Source organism: Hypanus sabinus, chromosome 1 (assembly GCF_030144855.1).
Source record: "Hypanus sabinus isolate sHypSab1 chromosome 1, sHypSab1.hap1, whole genome shotgun sequence".
Taxonomy (NCBI): Eukaryota; Metazoa; Chordata; class Chondrichthyes; order Myliobatiformes; family Dasyatidae; genus Hypanus; species Hypanus sabinus.
Genome location: NC_082706.1, coordinates 142,957,146 through 142,978,846, shown reverse-complemented (window position 1 = coordinate 142,978,846; position 21,701 = coordinate 142,957,146). Strand labels below are relative to the sequence as shown.

Below are 21,701 nucleotides of genomic sequence, written 5' to 3'. Positions count from 1 at the left end.
CTTGGTCTCAAAACCTCCTTCTGCAATTGAATCCTCAATTTCCTTTCTTGCAGACCCCAGTCAGTTCGGATTGGCAACAACATCTCCTCCACAATCTCCATCAGCACAGGTGCACCTCAAGGCTGTGTGCTCAGCCCCTTGTTCTACTCAGTTCACACTTATGACCGTGTGGCTAAGCAAAGCTCCAATACCGTATTCAAGTTTGCTGATGACACCGTTGTGGTAGGCCGAATCAAAGGTGGTGACGAATCAGCATATTTTAGTGAGATTGAAAACCTGGCCATAACAATGACCTCTCACTCAATGTCAGCAAGACCAAGGAACTGATTATTGACTTCAGGAGGAGGAACCAGAGGTCAATGAGCCAGTCCCCACTGGAGGATCAGAGGTGGAGAGGGTTAGCAACTTTAAATCCCTTGGTGTTATTATTTCAGAGGACCTGTCAAAGGAAGCAAGGCAGCACCTCTACTTCCTTGGGAGTTTGCAATCTCAAACTTTGACAAATTTCGATGGATGTGTCGTGGAGAGTATATTGACTGGCTGCATCACAGCCTTGTCTGGAATCTTCAATGTCCTTGAACAGAAAATCCTACAAAAAGTAGTGGATATGGCCCAGTCCATGGCAGTTAACACCCTCTCCAACATTGAACACATCTACACAAAGGAGCATCCATCAACAGGGACCCCACCACCCAGGACATGATCTCTTCTTGCTGCTTCCACTAGGAAGGTGGTACAGGAGCTTCAAGGCTCTATTACCAGGATGGTCCTCAACCATCACTTCACTTGGCCCATCTCTGAAACGTTCCCACTGCCTATGGACTCACTTTCAAAAACTACCTCATGTTCTCAATATTTATTGCTTATTTATTTATTATTATTAATTCTTTCTTTTAGCATTTGCACCGTTTGTTGTCTTTTACACACTGGCTGAACGCCTAAGTTGGTTTGGTCTTTCACTGATTCTATTATGTTTATTATTCTATTATCGATTTATTGAATATGTCTGCAAGAAAATGTATCTCAGGGTTATATATGGCGACATACCTGCACTTCGAAAATAAATTTACCTTGAATGCACTTTGAACCATGTCATTTTAAAATAATCCCACCTGCCACATATAGTCTATATACCTTAATTTCCCGCCTGTTCATGTGTCTGCCTAAATGCCTTTTAAACTTCACTATCATAACTGCTTCCCCTGCCAGCCCGTTCCAAGCACCTCCAATGGTTGCATGAAAAAAAAGTTGCCTTGTAAATCTCGTTCAAGCTTTCTCGTCTTCACATTAAAACTATACACTCTAATATCTGTCATTTCCACCCTGGGAAAAAGACTAACAATCTACATTACCTATAGTTTTATATATATTCTCACAGCTTTATGGAATTCCATTATTTTAACACTTGAAGCTAAATCTTTATCCATTCAGAAAAAGGCTTCTTGCGGCTAACAACACAGCATTCTACCTCTGATCCCATGAGGTCACTGCAGTGCTGAGGACTAGAGTCTGCAGTGATCTGGTATCTCCGAGTGAGATCTTCTGCAGGAAGCTATGGGCAAACGCAGTATTAACCCCCACAGACTCTGTTTAAAGGAAGAAGTGAAGCTCCCAAGGACTGGACAGACCAACCTTGTATGATTTGCCTCCGAGTATTTGTCTGATCTCTGTGCCACAAGCCAGGTCATAAGGCAACTGATCTGTGAAAGAAAATTCAAGGGAGGTTAAAAGGGTCTGTGATTATCAATCCATTAAGGGAATGAGTTGAAAAACAGGAGGCATCAGAGACATACAGCAGGGAAACAAGCCCTTTGGCCATAATGGTCCCAGCCAATCAAAATGCCCATCTCAGCTCGTCCCACTTGCCCACGTTTGGCCCATATCTCTCTACACTTTTCCTATCTATATACAGTACCTATAAAAAGTATTCATGCCCCTTGGAAGTTTTCATGTTTTTGTTTTACAACATTGAATTACAGTGGATCTAATTTGGGTTTTTTTTGACACTGATCAACAGAAAGGACTATTTTGTGTCAGTGAAAGCAAATCTCCACAAAGTGATCTAAATAAGTTATAATTATAAAACACAAAATAATTGATTGCATAAGTGGTCACCCCCTTTAATATGACACACCAAATCATCACTGGTGCAGCTATTAGTTTTAAGTGACATAATTAGTTAAATGGAGATCACCTATGTGCAATTAGTGTTTCAATTGATTGTAGTAAATTACACCTGTTATCTGGAAGGTCCAGCTGCTGATGAGTCAGTACCCTGGCAAAAGTTACACCATGTAGACAAAAGAACACTCCAGGCAACTCCATGTAAAGGTTATTGAAAAGCACAAGTCAGCAGATGGATACAAGAAAATTTCCAAGTCACCGAATATCCCTTGGAATACAATTAAGTCAATCATCAAGAAAATAGCATAGCTGTAAATCTGCCTAAAGCAGGTTGTCCTCAAAAACTGAGTGAATGTGCAAGAAGGGGACTAGTGACGGAGGTCACCAAGAGACCCATGACAACTCTGGAGGGGTTACAAGCTTCAGTGTCTGAGATGGGAGAGTCTGTGCATACAACTGTTGCCCAGGTGCTTCACCCATTGCAGCTTTATGGGAGAGTGCAAAGAGAAAACCACTGTTGAAACAAACTCACATCAAATCTTGACTAGAGTCTGCCTGAAGTCATGTGGGGACTCTGGAGTCAGCTGGAAGAAGGTTCTATGGTCTGATGAAACCAAAATTGAGCTTTTTGGCCATCAAACTAAATGCTATGTTTGGCATAAGCCAAACACCACACATCATGAAAAACACACCATCCCTACTGTGAAGCATAATGGTGGCTGCATCATGCTGTGGGGATGCTTCACGAGTAAAGTGGAGAGTAAATTGAATGTGACAAAAGACAGGGAAATCCTTGAGGAAAACCTGTTGCAGTTTGCAAGAGAACTGCAACTTGGGAGAAGATTTGTTTTCCAGCAAGACGATGACCCCAAGCATAAAGTCAAAGCTACACAGGAACAGCTTACAAACAACAAAATCTGTCCTGGAGGTGCCAAGTCGGAGTTCAGACCTCAATCCAATTGTGAATTTATGGCTGGATTTGAAAAGGGCTGTTCATTCATGATCCCCATGTAACTTGACAGAGCTTGAGCAGTTTTGTGAAGAATGGGGAAAAACTGTCGTGTTCTGGTGTGCAAAGCTGTCACAGACCCATCCATTAAATACTGATTTGAAGGGGACGAATACTTATGCATTAATTACTTTGTTACTTTTTATATTTGTAATTGACTAAGATCACTTTGAAGAGACCTGTTTCCACTTTGACACGAAAGAGGCTTTTTTTTGACACTGATCAACAGTGACGCCACTGTCAGGAAACAATGTCTTTCTGTTCCATAACACTCCTCAAGGCCCCACCATTCCCTGTATAATTCCAATTCCAATCTCAGGGCCCAACCATTCACTGCACAATTCCAATTCCAATCTCAGGATCTGATCATTCACTGTACAATTCCAATCCAAGGACCCGACCATTCACTGTAGAATTCCAATCCCAATCACAATCCCAGGGCCTGACCATTCACTTTACAATTCCAATCTCTGGACTCCTCCATTTACTGTACAATTCCACCCCTGTTCTAAACTCCCAAAAAGCAATAACTCACATTTTTCTGGATTGAAAGCCATTTGCCAATCATTAGACAACATGCCCAGCTGATCAAGATGCCCCTCCTATTTACCTTGCTAAGTATGCTTTGATTCCATTAATATTCAGAATTCTATTAATCTCTGATTGAACTACATGACTGGGACTACACACCACTCCAAGGGAGAGAATCCCAAGGACTCCCCACCCTCCCAAAGGACAAGTTCCTCCTCATCCTTGTCCTTAGTAGACATTCCTTATTCACAAACTATCCCCTGGATGAGCAGTTTTGGACCAGGGCCCAATATCCTCCTCCTGTCCAGATTTTTCAGTTTTAGCAACATAGAAAACCTACAGCTCAATACAGTCCCTTCGGCCTACAAAGCTGTGCCGAACATGACCCCACCTTACGAATTACCTAGGGTTACACATAACCCTCCATTTTTCTAAACTCCATGTACCTATTCAGAAGACTCCTAAAAGACCCTATCGTATCCACCTCCACCACCATCGCTGGCAGCCCATTCCACACACTCACCACTCTCTGCGTAAAAAAAAACTTACCTCCTCTGTACTACTCGCCAGCACCTTAAACCTGTGTCCTCTTGTGGCAACCGTTTCAGCCCTGGGAAAAAGCCTCTGACTATCCACATGATCAATGCCTCTCATCATCTCATACACCTCTATCAGGTCACCTCTCATCCTCCATCACTTCAAGGAGAAAAGGCCAAGTTCACTCAACCTATTCTCAGAAGGCATGCTCCCCAATCCAGGCAACATCCATGTAAATCTCCTCTGCAGCATTTCTATGGTTTCCACATTGTTCCTGTAGGGAGGTGACCAGAACAGAGCACAGTACTCCAAGTGGAGTCTGACCAGAGTCCTATATAGCTGCAACATTACCTCTCGGCTCCTAAATTCAATTCCACTATTAATGAAGACCTCAAGATCCCTCTGATCCTCCACATTGCCAAGATTCTTACCATTAATATTATATTCTTCCATCATATTTGACCTACCAAAACGAACCAATTCACACTTATCTGGGTTGAACTCCATCAACCACTTCTTAGCCCAGTTTTGCATCCTATCAATGTCTCGCTGTAACCTCTGACAGCCCTCCACACTATCCACAACACCCCCAACTTTTGGGTCATCAGCAAATTTACTAACTCATTCCTCCAATTCCTCATCCAGGTCATTTATAAAAATCAAGAAGAGTAGGGGTCCCAGAACAGATCCCTGAAACACACCACTGGTCACTGACCTCCATGCAGAATATGACCCACCTACAACACATTTTGCCTTCTGTAGGCAAGCCAGTTCTGGATCCACAAAGCAATGTCCCCTTGGATCCCAAGCCTCCTTACTTTCTCAATAACCCTTGCACGGGGTACCTTGTCAAATGCCTTGCTGAGATCCATATACACTACATCTACTGTTTAATCTTCATCAATGTGTTTAATCACATCCTCAAAAAATTCAATCAGGCTCTTAAGGCACAACCTGCCTTTGACAAAGCCATGCTGACTATTCCTGATCATATTATGCCTCTCCAAATGTTCATAAATCCTGCCTTTCAGGATCTTCTCCATCAACTTACCAACCACCGAAGTAAGACTCACTGGCCTATAATTTCCTAGGTTATCTTTACTCCCTTTCTTGAATAAGGGAAGAACATTTCCAACCCTCCAATCCTCCGGAACTTCTCCCATCCCCATTGATGATGCAAAGATCATTGCCAGAGGCTCAGCAATCTCCTCCCTCACCTCCCGCAGTAGCCTGGGGTACATCTCGTCCGGTCCCAGTGATTTAGCCATCTTAATGTTTTCCAAAAGCGCCAGCACATCTTCTTAATATCTATATGTTCGAGCTTTTCTGTCCGCTGCAAGTTATCCCTATAATCACCAAGATCCTTTTCCGCATTGAATACTGAAGCAAAGTACTCATTAAGTATCTCTGCAATTTCCTCCGGTTCCATACACTTTTCCACTGTCACACTTGATTGGTCCTGTCTCTCTCACGTCTTATCCTCTTGCTCTTCACATACTTGTAGAATGCCTTGGGGTTTTCCTTAATCCTGTCTGTCAAGGCCTTCTCATGGCCCCTTCTGGCTCTCCTAATTCCATTCTTAAGCTCCTTCCTCCTAGCCTTATAATCTTCTAGATCTCTATCATTACCTTGTTTTTTTGAATCGTAAGCTTTTCTTTTCTTCTTGACTAGACTTACAACAACCTTTGTACACCATGGTTCCTGTACCCTACCATCCTTTCCGTGTCTCATTGGAAAGTACCTATGCAGACCTCCACACAAATATCCCCTGAATATTTGCGACATTCCTTCCATACATTACCCTGAGAACACCTGTTCCCAATTTATGCTTCCAAGTTCCTGCCTGATAGCCTCATATTTCCCCTTACTCTAATTAAATGCTTTCCTAACTTATCTGGTCCTATCCCTCTCCAATGCTATGGTAAAGAAGATAGAATTATGATCACCATCTCCAAAATGCTCTCCCACTGAGAGATCTGACACCTGTCCAGGTTCATTTCCCAATACCAGATCAAGTACGGCCTCTCCTCTTGTAGGCTTATCTACATATTGTGTCAAGAAACCTTCATGAACACACCTAACAAACTCCACCCCATCTGAACCCCTTGCTCTAGGGAGATGCCAATCAATATCTGGGAAATTAAAATCTCCCACCACAACAACCCTGTTATTCTCACACCTTTCCAGAACCCGTCTTTCTATCTGCTCCTCGCTGTCTCTGTTACCATTGGCTGGTCTAGAAAAAACACCCAGTAGAGTTATTGACCCCGTCCTTTTCCTAACTTCCACCCAGAGACTCCATAGACAATCCGTCCTTTTAGTGCGATCCCCCTTCAGTCTTCTAAATGCTACAGAATTCGAACTCAGTCTACTCAACATCTCCTCGTACAGCAGATCCTGCTATAACTGGAAGTTCCTGACCCGCAAACTCCATGCTTCGACTAACAGATACTCTTTTACTGCCCCGTCAACCTACGAGTCGACTATCACGGGATGGTTTGTCCAACCTCTCCTTATAGCTCACATCCTCCATCATGTAACGGGGTGCCCCGAACTGCAGACAACTCTGAACTCCTTGGCAGTAATGGCAGGAGCTACTCACCGTTATTGTTCTTGATGCCGGTGTCCGCTCCACACTTGAGGAGTTTGATGGTACACTGCTTCTGTCCCCGATATGCTGCACAGTGTAATGGTGTGTTACCCAGCCTGTCCGTGCAGTTGACGGCTGGGGGGTTGGGCCTGTTCAGCTAAACAGAAAAAACATTTCAATGAATCTCCTCGGCAGGAGCTGGGTCATCATTACTGATTCAGTCAGAATCCGGTTTTGCATCACCGTCTTGAATGACATGAAAGCTGGTGTTTTGCAACAGAAGTACAGTGTAAGTACATAAAATTATACAAATTACACAAGAAATAACAGGAATAATGAAGTGGTGTTCAAGGACCGCTCAGAAATGTGATGGTGGAGGGGAAGAAGCTGTTCCTGAATGTGGGTCCTTCAGGTTCCTGCTTCCAGGTTCCTCAGGTCCCACGGTTCCACAGAAGCTGCTGGGAGCCCGGGGCACAGAATAGCCACTCGTGGAATGATATTACAGTGCTAACAACCCAGCTTTAATTCTTGCTGCTGTCTGTAAGGATTGTATGTTATCCCTGTGTCTGAGGGTTTGCTCCCGGTGCTGCAGTTTCCTCCCACATTCCAAAGATGTACAGTTAGGGTTAGCAAGCTGCAGGCATGCTGTGTTGGCCACAAGAGTGTGGTCACACCCGCAAAACCCCCCCCAACCCCACCCTTGGACTGTGCTGGTCTTTGAAATACTGTGTGTTTCAATACACATATAACAGGTAAAGCTAATCTTTTTATAGATTTTGTCGGGCCAGAGCGTAATCTAAATCAAACTGTCCACTAGCAGTGCACTCAGCACAGAAACAGGACCTTCAGGCCATCCTGTCCATGCCCACCATCCATTTAACACCACCTGAACTTTAGCCTTGATGATTCAATTTCTTGTCTAGATACTTCAATGTGAGGAGAGTCTTACAGCTCAGAAACAAGCCTTTCAGTCCCACCGTTCCATACCACCAAGGAGTCTCCCTGAGCTAGTCCATTTGCCAGCACTTGGCCCACATCCACCTTAAGCGTTACTTGTTCAAATCTTTTAAATGTTACAACTGTACCCCCCCCCCCGCCACTGCCAGCTTGTTCCATGTACTCACCACTACTTACCCCTTAGATCCCCTTCACATCTTTCCCCTCTCACCTTAAACCAATGCCCTCGAGTTTCAGACTCCCTTACCCCAGTATACAGAATGCGACCATCCTCATTATCTATGTCCTTCATGACTTTACAAGTTCATTCCTCAGCCTCCTACATGCCAGGGAAAATGCCAGCCTCGTAGATCATGGAGTACTCCACATGGAAATAGCTCTTTCAGCTCAACCGGTCAATGCTAACAACGATACCCATCCCAGCCTATCCAGTTGCTCCTGATAACTCAAGCCCTCCGGTCTCAGCAATAGCATTGTGCGTTGTTTCCTGCACCCCCTGCGGCTCCATGATTCTTTGATTCTCACCAGTTCAGTTATTCCCGCAGCGTCACCCTCACGCGCCGCCATCAGTAGCAGCTCTTCCAACTTCCTCTGTTGTGTCATTTCAGCGGCTGTTTGAGGCAAACGAAAGAATTCTCAGGCAATATGGACATCCCACATCACACCAAGGTTACAACTCACACTAAGTGTCCCCACCTTCTCTCCTGAAACATATTAATCATTTACAGGTCGCATTTACTTCCCCTTGAGAAGGTTGGGGGGTGGGGGAAGATGCCTTGTTGACCCGCTGTATTCCTCCTGGTGAAGGAGCTCCCATGGTGGTGTTGGGGGAGCTACAAGACTTAGACCCCATGACAGTGACAGAACATTGTATGAGAGAGGAACCCTCATCATTTATGTACCTATTGGAATACTTCTTAAGTATACTTAACTAATCTTTCTTTGGCAGCTGGTTCTATGTACAGTGGATTCCAGTTAAATGGGCCTTCAGTTAATTGGGCAGCCGCTTACTGGGACAACTCTTAAAACAAAAACTAACTGAGAAAATAGCTGGGTCTCCCTTTGTTTATTTGGGACACTACACTGCTTAATCGGGAGAGGAGATCTGCCAAACATCTTCTAACTAGCCTCAATCACTTTGCCATTAGGCACTACTCCATTACTCCATCAAAGAGTCATAGTCATAGAAGACTACAGCACAGAAACAGGCCCATCGGCCCATCAAGTCCATGCCAAACCATTAATCTACCTAGTCCAATCCACCTGCACCCAGACCATAGCCCTCCATACCCCTCCCATCCATGTACCTGTACAAATTTCCTTAAATGTTGAAACTGACCCCACATTTCACCCTTACCCAATAACTTCATCCAACCTTAGAGAAAAAAGCCTGCTTGCATTTACCCAATCTATACTTCTCATAATTTTGTATACCTCCATCAACTCTCCCCGTGATCTTCTACACTCTAGGGAATAAAGTCCTGAGCTATTCAACCTTTCCCTCAATTCCCACCAACATCCTCATAAATTTTCTCTGCATTCTTTCAATCTTATTTACAGCTCTCCTGAAGGTAGGTGACCAAAACTGTACACAATGCTCAAAATCAGGCCTCACCAATGTTTCATACAATTTCAATATTCCAACTCCTGTACTCGATACACTGATTTATGAAGGCCAATGTGTCGAAAGCTTTCTTGCAGTCCTATCTACTTTTGACTCCACTTGTGAGGAATGGATTAGTATTCCCAAATCTCTTGGTTCTACCACACTCCTCAGTATCCTACCACTCATCATATAAGATCTACCCTGGTTGGTATTCCCAAAGCACAACATCTCACACTTGTCTGCATTAAGTTCCATATGTCATCTTTCAGCCCATTTTCTCAAGCTGGTCCAGATCCCACTGCAAGCTTTTATCAGGTTCCTCATTATTCACTAAACCCCCAGTCTTAGTGTCATCCGCAAATTTGCAAATCCAATTTATCATCCACATGGTTGATGTAGATGACAAACAACAGACCCAGCACTGATCCCTGCAGCACTCCACTAGTCACCGGTTTCCAGTCAGAGACAACCATCTACCACAATGAAAAAGAGTAACCAGTTGATGTTTCGGGCCGCGAACCTGATGAGGGGCCTCACACTGAAACATTGACTGTTTACTCTTTTCCATAGATGCTGCCTGGCCTGCTGAGTTCCTCCAGTATTTTTTGTGTGTTGCTTGGATTTCCAGCATCTGCAGATTTTCTCTTGTTTGTACGTCTACTACCACTCTCTGGCTTCTCCCGTGAAGCCAATGCCTAATCCAATTTACTGCCTCATCTTGAATACCAAATTACAGAACATTCCTGACAAACCTCCCATGCAGGACCTAGTCAAGGGCCTCACTAAAGGCCTTGTACATAACTTCCACTATGTTGGCTTCATCAACTTTCTTGGTAACTTCCTCGAAAAACTTCCTCTGTAGGATTGGTTATAGATGACCTGCCACACACAAAGCCATGTTGATTATCCCTAAACAATCCCTGTCTATCCAAATACAAACGATTCCAATTAATAAGGCATATTGGGACCAGTAGAGTTTGGTCCAATTAAGTGGCTGCCCCAATTAGCTGAAGTTTCATGAAAATAATTAAAAAGGATTAAAATAAAGATAAACCACCATTTAACTAAGTAACAAATTACTGCATGTATTTAAATGAAATTGCAGAATAAATTAGAACACTATCAATACTATTACAGTGCCAAGAAGCTCTGTATTAGTTCCCAATAGTTATCAATGGAGGAATTCATCCCACATAAACTGCGGTATTTGGATTGACTATAAATGAACAAAATGGGCGCAGACACCGAGTGCAGATAACAGACTGCCTTCGTACAATGCTGTTGCTAACTGTATGAGCCAACTTCCCATTTTCATTCTAACATTCAAGATAATTGTCAATACTTTTAAATTCTTCATAGTTCCTAACTTGTTAAAGTGGGGAAATAGTTTCATTTTCACTCCCAGCCGTTTCTGGCATCTCCAAGCTGGAAGCAAAACAATTCTAAATTGTCTTATTGCTTAATTTCTCACCAACTATCCGTGACACAAATCACTGCTTTTTGAACACAAGTGCAAGCAATGGACACTATTTGAAAACAGTTTGCTCTAAGCAACACATAGTGGCTAACGGCCCCATAAGTGCACAGACCTGTCACTAGTTAGAAACTGTTCGGTAACAGTCTCCAGCCCCAATTAAGTCACAAAGTGTCTCAAATAAACAAAGGGAATACTAGTTATTTTCTCTAGTTTTTGTTCTTCAAGAGTTGTCCCAAAGAAGTGGCTGCCCCAATTAACCACTGACCCAATTTACTGTACTTATATATCCAGTCCCTTAGAATACCTTCCGAAAACTTTCCCACTGCTGATCAGGCTCACTGGCCTATCATTTTCTGGCTTTTTCTTAGATCCTTCCTTAATCAGCAGAACAACATTAGCTATCCTCCATTCCTCCAGCACCTCACACGTGCCCAAGAACATTTTAAATATCTCTGCTAGGACCCAGGCAATTTCTGCACTAAACTTCCACAAGGCCCAAGCGAACACCTTGTCAGGCCCTGAGGATTTATCCACCCTAATTTCAAGATTCAAGCTTATTTAATGTAATATCCTGTGCACAAGTGTAAAGGAGAACAAAATAATTGTTACTCCAAATCCAACACAGCACAAAATAAAACATAAAAGATAAAGAACACAATAGCAATTTAAAAAACATAGTAAGTATAAATACACAAGATAGCTTATATACATCAATTAACTGACTGTCCATAAAGTGATGCTAGGCTGTACATAAGGTGACTGACAGGGAACAGTAATGTTGTGGGTGCAGGTGTTGATTCGCCTCACTGCTTGGGGACAGTAACCATTTTTGAGTCTGGTGGTCCTGGTGTGGAGGCTGCAGAGACTTCTCTTTGCTGAGAATGGGAATGCAGTCCATGAGCAGTGTGATGGATCCTTCACAGTGACCCTTTTCTGGCACCTCCATCTCCCTCATCTCCTTTGGCTCCATGGATAAATGACTGCTCTGATCTTCCAGAGGACCACTTACATCCATTGCTATTCCTTGCCCTTAGTGTACATCACTGTGCAAAGATCTTAGACACACACATACACACCTCGGGTATCTTGGACTTTTGCACGCTAATGTATTTGTCAATGTGGAGAGGAGAGTGAGTTTGTAAATCTGGCACAAGCAAAGGATGTTGGGAATGGGTGGAGGGTTATGGGAAGATGGCAGAGGAGGAGTGCCAGGACCAGGGGTGACATGGGTGCAGACACACCCAGCCCTGAGACACCAGGCAGGTCATATAATTCCAAACAACTGGTTTGTTGATCATTACAGAATATCTCTCAGCTGCTTCCCACCCCCTCCTCTCTCTCCCTTCCACTTTTCCCAACCATGATTCCCCTCTCCCGGTCCCCTTCCCACTCTCAGTCCACAATAGAGACCACATCAGAAACTGCTTTATCACTCACATATGTCATGAAATTTGTTCTTGTTGTGTGGCAACAGCATAGAGCAATAATAAAATAACTACAGTACTGTGCAAAAGTCTTACACTGATTAGCTATATATGTGTGTGTCTAAGACTTTCGCAGAGTACAGTATCTGTAGAAGCTCCTGGGATTCTCCTTCACCTTGGCTGCTAGAGCAACCTCGTGCATTCTTTTAGCCCTTCTGATTTCCTTCATCAGTGTTCTCTTGCATTTTTTATGCTCCTCAAACACCTCATTTGCGCTTTCCTGCCTATACCTGCTAGGCACCTCCTTCTTTTTCTTAACCAGGGCCTCAATATCTCTCAAAAACCAATGTTCCCTAAATTTGATACCCATGTCTTTTATTTGAACAGCAGCATACAAACTCTATCCTCTCAAAATGTTACTTTTGAAGGCCTCCTACTTATCAAATACACCTTTGCCAGAAAACAACCTGTCCCAATTTACAGCGAATGATCTATTCCTGTATCTTATGTTTTACTTTTACAGTTGCCAAATCCTTTGATACCATCAAAATTGGCCTTTTTCCAACTTAGAATCTCAACCTGAGGACCAGACCTATCCATTTCCATGATTTCCTTGAAACTAATAGTGTTATGATGCAAAGATTTTCCTTCACAAAATTCTGTCACCTGCCCTGGCTTATTTCCCAATAGATGAGGTATCATTCTCTCTCTTGTTGGGAACTCTTCATACTAAGAAAACTTTCCTGAACACACTTGACAAACTCTATCCCATCCAGCCCTTTTACAATATGGGAGTCTCAGGAAATATCTGGAAAGTTAAAATCACCTACTATCACAACCTTATATGCTCCTTGCAAAAATCTGTGATTTCTCTAAAAATTTGCTCCTGTAAATCCTGGGCAATGTTGGGTCGTCAATAATATCCCCTGATCATTGTCATCCCTTTCTTATTCCTCAGTACCGTCCATATGGCCCCAGTAGACGAGCTCTCCACCATGGCTTATCGGAATACTGGCATGCCATTTTCCCTGATGAGTAATGCTACCTCTCCCACTTTAGCCCGTCCCACTCTATCATGTCTAAAACAGAATTCTGGAACGTTGAGCTGACAATCCCGCCCCTCCTGCAACCAAAGCTCACTAATGTCCCAATTCCATGTCCTGATCCATGCCCTAAACTTATCTGCCTTTCCTACAATACTCCTTGCAATGTAATATATACAACACCGACCAGTAGTCCCACTATCCCCAATCTTCCCATTCCTGACTTTCCCCAAAACCGCTCCACTACCTGCTCTGGCTCCCATCTCTTGCAACTCCAGCTCAAACAACCACTCCCCCACCCATGCAGCATATAAATATTCTTGCAAGGATACTCGTTCCCCTCCAGTTCAGCTGCAGCCCATCCCTTCTGTACAGGTCCCACTTCTCTGGAAGACAGCCCAATGATTCAAACATCTAAAGCTCTCCCTCCTGCACCATCTCCTTAGCTATGTGTGATTTTCCTATTTCTGACCTCACTAACAACTGGCATAGGTAGCAATCCTGAGCTCCTATCCTTTAACTTAGCACTTAACTTCCTGAACTCACTTTGCAGGACCTCATCACCCTTCCTACCCATGCATTTGGTACCGACATGGACCACAGCCTCTGGCTCTTCACCGTCCCACTTAAGGATGCTATGGACTTGACTCAAGATGTCCTTGACCCTGGCATGTGGAAGACAACATATCATCTGGAATCTCATTCTAGTCCACAGAACTTCCTGTCTGGTCCACAATCAATGAATTCCCTATCACTACAGCTTGTCTGTTCTCACCCCTTCCTTTCTGAGCCACAGAGATAGACTCACTGCCAGAGAGCTGACCACCGTGGCTTTCCTCTACTAGGTCAACCTCCCAATCCCCCCCCCCCCACCCCAAACAGTATCTGAAGTGGTATTCACGAGAATGGTGACAGGGGTACTCTGCACTGGCTTCCTATCCCTTTCCCCCTCCTGACAGTCACCCGTCTTGCACCTTGGATGTAGCCACCTCCGTGTACATCCCATCAATCAACACCTCAGCGTCCCAAATGGTCTGGAGTGCATCCGGTTCCAGCTATTTGGCTGGAAGAAGCTAAAGCTGGATGTGCTTCTTGCAGGTGTAGTTGTTAGGGACACTGCAAGATCCACCCACAGCCTTCACTTGTCCTTACCGAAGCCCCTACGAACCAAAGCCTGAACTCTTCACTCTAACCCTGGCTCACTCACACAATGGCTGCCCTGCTTAAGGGATTAATTATGCACAATACAACGTCTCCAAGGGAACTGTGGCACGCAGAATATCCAAACTGCCTCCCACTCGTGTCTTTTGAATTTTTTTTAAACACATAAATACTGAGAATGAGTTGTAAAGAGTCCTTGAAAGTGAGTCTGTAGGTCATAGAATCAAGTTCAGATTAATGGTGGTTGAACAGCCAACTCTATTTCCATAACCTTCCGGTCCCCACATTCACATTACTATTGAAGAGCCTCTTGAACAACTATCAGGCTCGTCTCCTCTGCCCGCCCTGGCCACACATTCCAAACCTCTCCACCCAACTCTCTGTGAAATAAATTTGCCCACACTTCTCCTTTGAACTTAACCCCCTCACCTCAAATGCATGTCCTCTGGAATTAAGACATTTCAACCCTGGGAAAAAGGTGCCAGCCGTCTATCTATGCCTTTTATAATCTTATAAACCTTTATCAGGCCTCGCCTCAGTCTCCACCACTCCAGATAAAGCAAACCAAGTTTGTCCAACCTCTATCACGATTTCTAATCCAGACAATGACCCAATTAACCTCTTTTGCACCCTGTCTAAAGTCTCCACATCTTCCCTGTAATGGGGCAACCAGAAACGAATGCAATACACCTTCTTTGCTGCCCTATCAACCAGCGTAGCCACTTTGAGAGTTATGTACTTGGATAAGATGGTCACTGCTTAGTACTTTTGTGGCACCATTGTTAGTTGCCACTGATCAGTCCATGTCTGCATGGTGTCTGGGATCTTGCTGAAGCTGTGGGTCATCTCATCTGCTGAGGAGCAGGGCAAATGACGCGAGTCCTCCCTACCTTCCAACATGCATCGGATGTCTGCATCCTGGGTCACACCTCTGGCCGTCTCACCATCCCCATTGATAACTCCAGTGTCGGCACTGTACTGTAACAGCAGCAGAACGAGCTCCTGCAAAATACAAGGTGCAGCATACGCCCAGGTTGTCATGGAAATGCAAGAAAAGGCCTTGAGGCAAGTTTCTGTTTGCCCTTGAAAGCACCAAAATCAGCCTCTACCAATTACAGGGCAGCACCCTTGGCTGGAATCAAACCAAAGGGCACCAGGATGCCGGGTCTTGCAGACACTGGTAGTTCAAAATAAAACCAGACAACACCGGAAACACTCAGGAGGTCAGGCAGCATCTGTCGCATGGTTGGAGACCCTTCAGTGGGAAAAGCTAGAGATGAAATAGGTTTCAAGGAGCAGAGATGGAAAGACAAAAGGGCAAGTGTGGGATCAGGTAGTTGTGGTGCCATTACGAGTAAAGACACTAGTGAGTAATAAGAGGTGGAGATGCAGAGGAGGAAGAAGTTGGAAATGGAAAATATCTGAAGTTACCGTAGGGAGGTGTGATCACCGGAAATGTGAGATACAAAGGCTAGAACTGGCAAGTAATCTTAAACCATTGACTTCACTGTTGAGTCTGGAAGACCACCGCATAACACACAGAAGGCGAGGTGCACTCTGCTGCAGCCACTTTATGTTAGATGTGCATCGTCCTGGCTTAAATGATCTGGATGATGTGTGGTTAAATGAATCAGTGAGTTTATGGAAACCATGAAGATTGGAGGTGTAGTGGACAGTGAGGAAGGCTATCATATGAAGACAAACACAAGGAAATCTACAGATGCTGGAAATTCAAGCAACACAGACAAAATGCTGGTGGAACGCAGCAGGTCTGGCAGCATCTATAAGGAGAAGCACTGTCAACGTTTCGGGACGAGACCCTTCATCAGGACTAACTGAAAGGAAAGATAGTAAGAGATTTGAAAGTAGCAGGGGGAACGGGAGAATTCAAAATGGTAGAAGACCGGAGGGGGTGGGGTGAAGCTGACAGCCGGAAAGGTGATTGGCGAAAGGGATACAGAGCTGGAGAAGGGAAAGGATCATGGGACGGGAGGCCTAGGGAGAAAGAAAGGGGTAGGGGAGCACCAGAGGGAGATGAAGAACAGGCAGAGTGATGGGCAGAAAGAGAGAGAAAAAAAGGAGGGGGAAAAACTGCAGATGAGTTAATATCCTACCAAAAACTACACCATGAGGACAAAAGAACACTCCAAGCAACTGCACAAAAAGCACATCAGAAGGTGGATACAAGAAAAAAATACAGGTCACTGAATATCCCTTAGAATGCAATTCAGTTTATCACCAAAAAACGGAAAGAATATGACACAGCTGCCGAGAACAGGCCATCCTTAAAAACAGTGACCGAGCAAGGAGGTGGGAGGCCATTAAGAGACCTATGGCAGCTCTGGAGGGGTTACAAGCTTCAGTGGCTGAGCTGTGAGAGATTGCGCATACAACTGTTGCCCAGGTGCTTCACCAGTTGTAATTTTGTGGGAGAGTGGCAAAGAGAAAGCCACTGTTGAAAAAAACTCACAGGAAATTCTGGCTAGAGTTTGCCAGAAGCCTCCAAAGTCAGCTGGAATAAGGTTCTATGGTCTGGTGAAACCAAAATTGAAGGACTGAATGACCCTCCCTCCCCCAGTTTGTAAAATCCTGAGGGACTGAGTGACACTCACTCCCCTGTGCCCGGTTTGTACACTTGTATTCAGCCACCAATTGGGATATTAGAAGACGACTGGAGCCAGACATACTCACTTCTCCCCCCACGTACCTCCGGACTCAAGCACAGCTTCTATCCCACTGTTATAAGACTATTAAACAGTCCCAATTTTGATAAAACAGACTCTTGACCTCACAAACTGCCCTGCCTTTGTAATGCACTGTACTGTTTGCCTGTTGTTGTGGCCTCTGTCGGTCATGGTTGACCATGGGTACTGCGCCTCTGGCAGTCACTGGTTTGTGGCCTCACCAGGGCACAAGCCAGGGCAGAGTTGATATGGAGATCTGTCCATTGCCCATGCAGTGGGACACCCCTCTCCATGCTGATGACAGGTCCAAAGGAACGACGAAAGTCGGTACAGTTTGGTGCCAGCAACGTCGTAGGAGTTGCTGTGCCGGTTGGTGCTGGGTACAGCAGTCAGCCGACTTCGGGGCTCTGACTCCGGATTTTTCCTCAGGGTTTACTCCCAAAGCCTTTCCCGTGAGTGGGTATAGCCGCAAGGCAGCGGAGATTTGAAATCAGAGTTGTCCGTCTCCTAGGTGAGCTACCATCTGTGGTTAACGAGCTCCATCCGCCCAGAGCAACTGGTTTTAAGGTGCCAGTGGCCCGTCTTTGCCCTTACCCGTCAGTGAGAACAACTCCGCCACGCGAAGGCCAGGAGTTGGACTTGGTTGTCAGAGGCTGTTTGAGACGCACGCTATGAAGAGCATTTGTTTAGCAGTGGGAACTCCAAGGGTAGTCATAGCCCAAGGGTGGTAGTGGGGACAAGCTCTCACTGCTAAATAAATGCTCTTCATGGCGTGCGTCTCAAATGGCCTCTGATTGTTTGCCTACACCCATAATTCAAGAGCCCCACCACCTAGGACATGCACGCTTCTCATTGCTACCATCAAGAAGGCATAAACTCAACAGTTCAGGAACAGCTTCTTCTCTGCCACCTGATTTCTGAAGGTACATTGAACCCATAAATACTAGCTCACTACTTTTTTTTTTAAATATGGGTCACAGAGAAGTACAGCACAAAAACAGGCCCTTTGGTTCATGCAAAACCATTTTACCTGCCTACCCTAATCGACCTGCACTGGAGCCATACCCTCCATTCCCCTACCTAACATTGAACACAAGCTCACATTCATCGCTTGTACTGGCAGCTCATTTCACACTCCCACAACCCTGAGTGAAATTTCCTCTCATGCTCCCCTTAAATTTCTCACCTTTCACCTTTAACCCATGGCCTCTGGTTGTACTCTCACCAAACCTCTGCAAAAAACTTGCTCGCAGGTACCCCATCTATACCTCTCATGATTTTATATACCTCTATCAAATCTCCTCCTTTAGTCCTAACCTATTCAATCTTTCCTTATAACTCAGGCCCTCCAGACCTGGCAACATCCTTGTAAATTTTGTCTACACTCCTTCAACCTTGTTTACATCTTTCCTGTAGGTAGGTGACCAAAATTGCACACAATACTCCACATTAGGCCTCACTAACATAGAAACATAGAAAACCTACAGCACAATACAGGCCCTTTGGCCCACAAGGTTGTGCCCAATATGTCCCTACCCTAGAAATTACAAGGCTTACCTATAGCCCCCTACTTTCCTAAGTTCCTTGTACCTATCTCTTAAAAGACCCTATCGTATCCGCCTCTACCAACTTTAGCTGCAGTCCATTCCATGAACTCACCACTCCCCGAGTAAAAAAAACTTACCCCTGACGTCTCCTCTGTACTACTCCCCAGCACCTTAAACCTGTGTCCTCTTGTGGCAGCCATTTCAGCCCTGGGAAAAAGCCTCTGACTATCCACAGGATCAATACCTCTCATCATCCTATACACCTCTATCAGGTCACCTCTCATCCTCCGTCGCTCCAAGGAGAAAAGGCCGAGTTCACTCAACCTATCCTTATAAAACATGCTCTCCAATCCAGGCAACATCCTTGGTCTCCTCTGCACCCCTTCTATGGTTTCCACATCCTTCCTGTAGTGAGGCAACCAGAACTGAGCACAGTACTCCAAGTGGGGTCTGACCAGAATCCGACCACGGCCCCATATAGCTGCAACACTACCACTCGGCTCCTAAATTCAATTCCACGATTGAAGGCCAACACACCGTACGCCTTATTAACCAGAGTCAACCTGCGCAGCTGCTTTGAGTGTCCTATGGACTCGGACCCCAAGATCCCTCTGATCCTCCACACTGCCAAGAGTCTTACCATTAATACTATATTCTGCCATCATATTTGACCTACCAAAATGAACCACCTCACACTTATGTGGTTTGAACTCTATCTGCCACTTCTCAGCCCAGTTTTGCATCCTATCAATGTCCCACTGTAACCTCTGACAGCCCTCCACACTATCCACAACACCTCCAACCTTAGTGTCATCAGCAAACTTACTAACTCATCCCTCCACTTCCTCATCCAGGTCATTTATAAAAATCATGAAGAGTAAGGGTCCCAGAACAGAACCCTGAGGCACTCCTCTAGCGACCGATCTCCATGCAGAATATGACACGTCTACAACCACTCTTTGCCTTCTGTGGGCAAGCCAGTTCTCGATCCACAAAGCAAAATCCCCTTGGATCCCATGCCTCCTTACTTTCTTAATAAGACTTGCATAGGGTACCTTAAAAAATGCCTTGATGAAATCCATACACACTACATCTACTACTCTTCCTTCATCAATATTTTTAGTCACATCCTGAAAAAATTCAATTAGACTCGTAAGGCACAACATGCCCTTGACAAAGCCATGCTAACTATTCCTAATCATATTATACCTCTCCAAATGTTCATAAATCCTGCCTCTCAGGATCTTCTCCATTCAACCACTGAGGTAACACTCACTGGTCTATAAATTCCTAGGCTATCTCTACTCCCTTTCTTGAATAAAGGCAACATTTGCAACCCTCCAATCCTCTGGAACCTCTCCCATCCCCATTTATGATGCAAAGATCATCACCAGAGACTCAGCAATCTGCTCCCTCGCCTCCCACAGTAGCCTGGCGTACATCTATTCCGGGCCCAGCGACTTATTCAACTTGATGCTTTCCAAAAGCTCCAGCACATCCTCTTTCTTAATACCTACATGCTCAAGCTTTTCAATCTGCTGCAAGTCGTCACTATTATCACCAAGAGCCTTTTCCATAGTGAATACTGAAGTACTCATTAAGTACCTCTGCTACTTCCTCTGGTTCCATACAAACTTATCCACTGTCACACTTAATAGGTCCTATTCTTTCATGCCTTATCCTCCTGCTCGTCACATACTTGTAGAATGCCTTGGGGTTTTCCTTAATCTTGCCCGCCAAGGCCTTCTCATGGCCCCTTCTGGCTCTCTTAATTTCCTTCTTAAGCTCCTTCCTGTTAGCCTTATAATCTTCTAGATCTCGAACATTATCTAGCTCTCTGAACCTTTTGTAAGCTTTTTCTTTTCTTCTTGACCAGATTTATTACAGCCTTTGTACACCATGGTTCCCGCACCCTACCAAAACTTCCATCTCATTGGAATGTACCTATATAGAACTTCACACAAATATTCCCTGAACATTTGCCACAATTCTTCCGTACTTCTCCTTGAGAACATCTGTTTCTAATTTAAGCTTCCAATTTCCTGCCTGATAGCCTCATAATTCCCCTTACTCCAAGTGAACTAATTAATCCCCTTACTATGCAAGGTGGGGGGATATATGGGAGGCAGGGTTTAAAGGTTGGCACAACATTGTGGGCTGAAGGGCCTGTACTGCGCTTACTATTCTACGTTCTATGTTCTAATCGCTTTTCTAACTTATCTGTTCTTCTCTCTCTCTCCAATGCTATGATAAAGGACATAAAATTATGATTACCATCTCCAAAATGCTCTCCCACTGAGAGATCTGACACCTGACCGGGTTCATTTCCCAATACCAGATCAAGTACTGTACAGCCTCTCCTCTTGTAGGCTTATCTACATATTGTGTCAAGAAACCTTCCTGAATACACCTAACAAACTCCACCCCATCTAAACCCCTTGCTCTAGGCAGATGCAAATCGATTATTTGGGAAATCCATCACGACAACTCTTATTTTTACACCTTTCCAGGATCTGTTTCCCTATCTGCTCCTCGATATCCCTGTTACTATCGGGTGGCCTATAAAAAACACCCAATAAAGTTATTGACCCCATCCTGTTCCTAATCTCCACCCACAGAGACTTCGTAGACAATCCCTCCATGACGTCCCACCTTTTCTGCAGCCGTGACACTATCTCTGATCAATAGTGCCACGCCCCCACCTCTTTTGCCTCCCTCCTCATCCTCTCTAAAACCCGGCACTTGAAATATCCATTCCTGTCCCTGAGCCATCCAAGTCTCTGTAATGGCCACCACATCATATCCACAAGTACTGATCCACGCTCTAAGCTCAACTGCTTTGTTCACAACACTCCTTGCATTAAAATAGACATATCTCAAACCTTCAGTCTGAGCGCGTCCCTCACTCTGTCTCCTGTCTTCCTCTATTTGACAGCCAGATGCCTCTTCCCCAGTCTCTTCAGTTTGGCACCTGAGAACATTTCTATCACATACAAACCTTTGATTTCTGT

The 21,701-nt window shown here is 44.6% G+C and overlaps 1 protein-coding gene across 4 annotated transcripts in view; it reads right to left on the bottom strand.

Annotated features, from left to right (window-relative positions):
* LOC132398368 (oxysterol-binding protein-related protein 1-like) overlaps positions 1–21,701 on the bottom strand; it is a 278,314-nt gene that overhangs the window by 225,875 nt on the left and 30,738 nt on the right. For all 4 annotated transcript variants that reach the window (XM_059977690.1, XM_059977684.1, XM_059977700.1 and 1 more), the window contains exons 6-9: positions 15,350–15,461; positions 8,274–8,359; positions 6,804–6,948; positions 1,633–1,700 (exon numbers count right to left, since the gene is read on the bottom strand). In XM_059977690.1, coding sequence (XP_059833673.1) covers positions 1,633–1,700; positions 6,804–6,948; positions 8,274–8,359; positions 15,350–15,461 — 411 coding nt within the window. The remainder of the gene's footprint in view (positions 1–1,632; positions 1,701–6,803; positions 6,949–8,273; positions 8,360–15,349; positions 15,462–21,701) is intronic.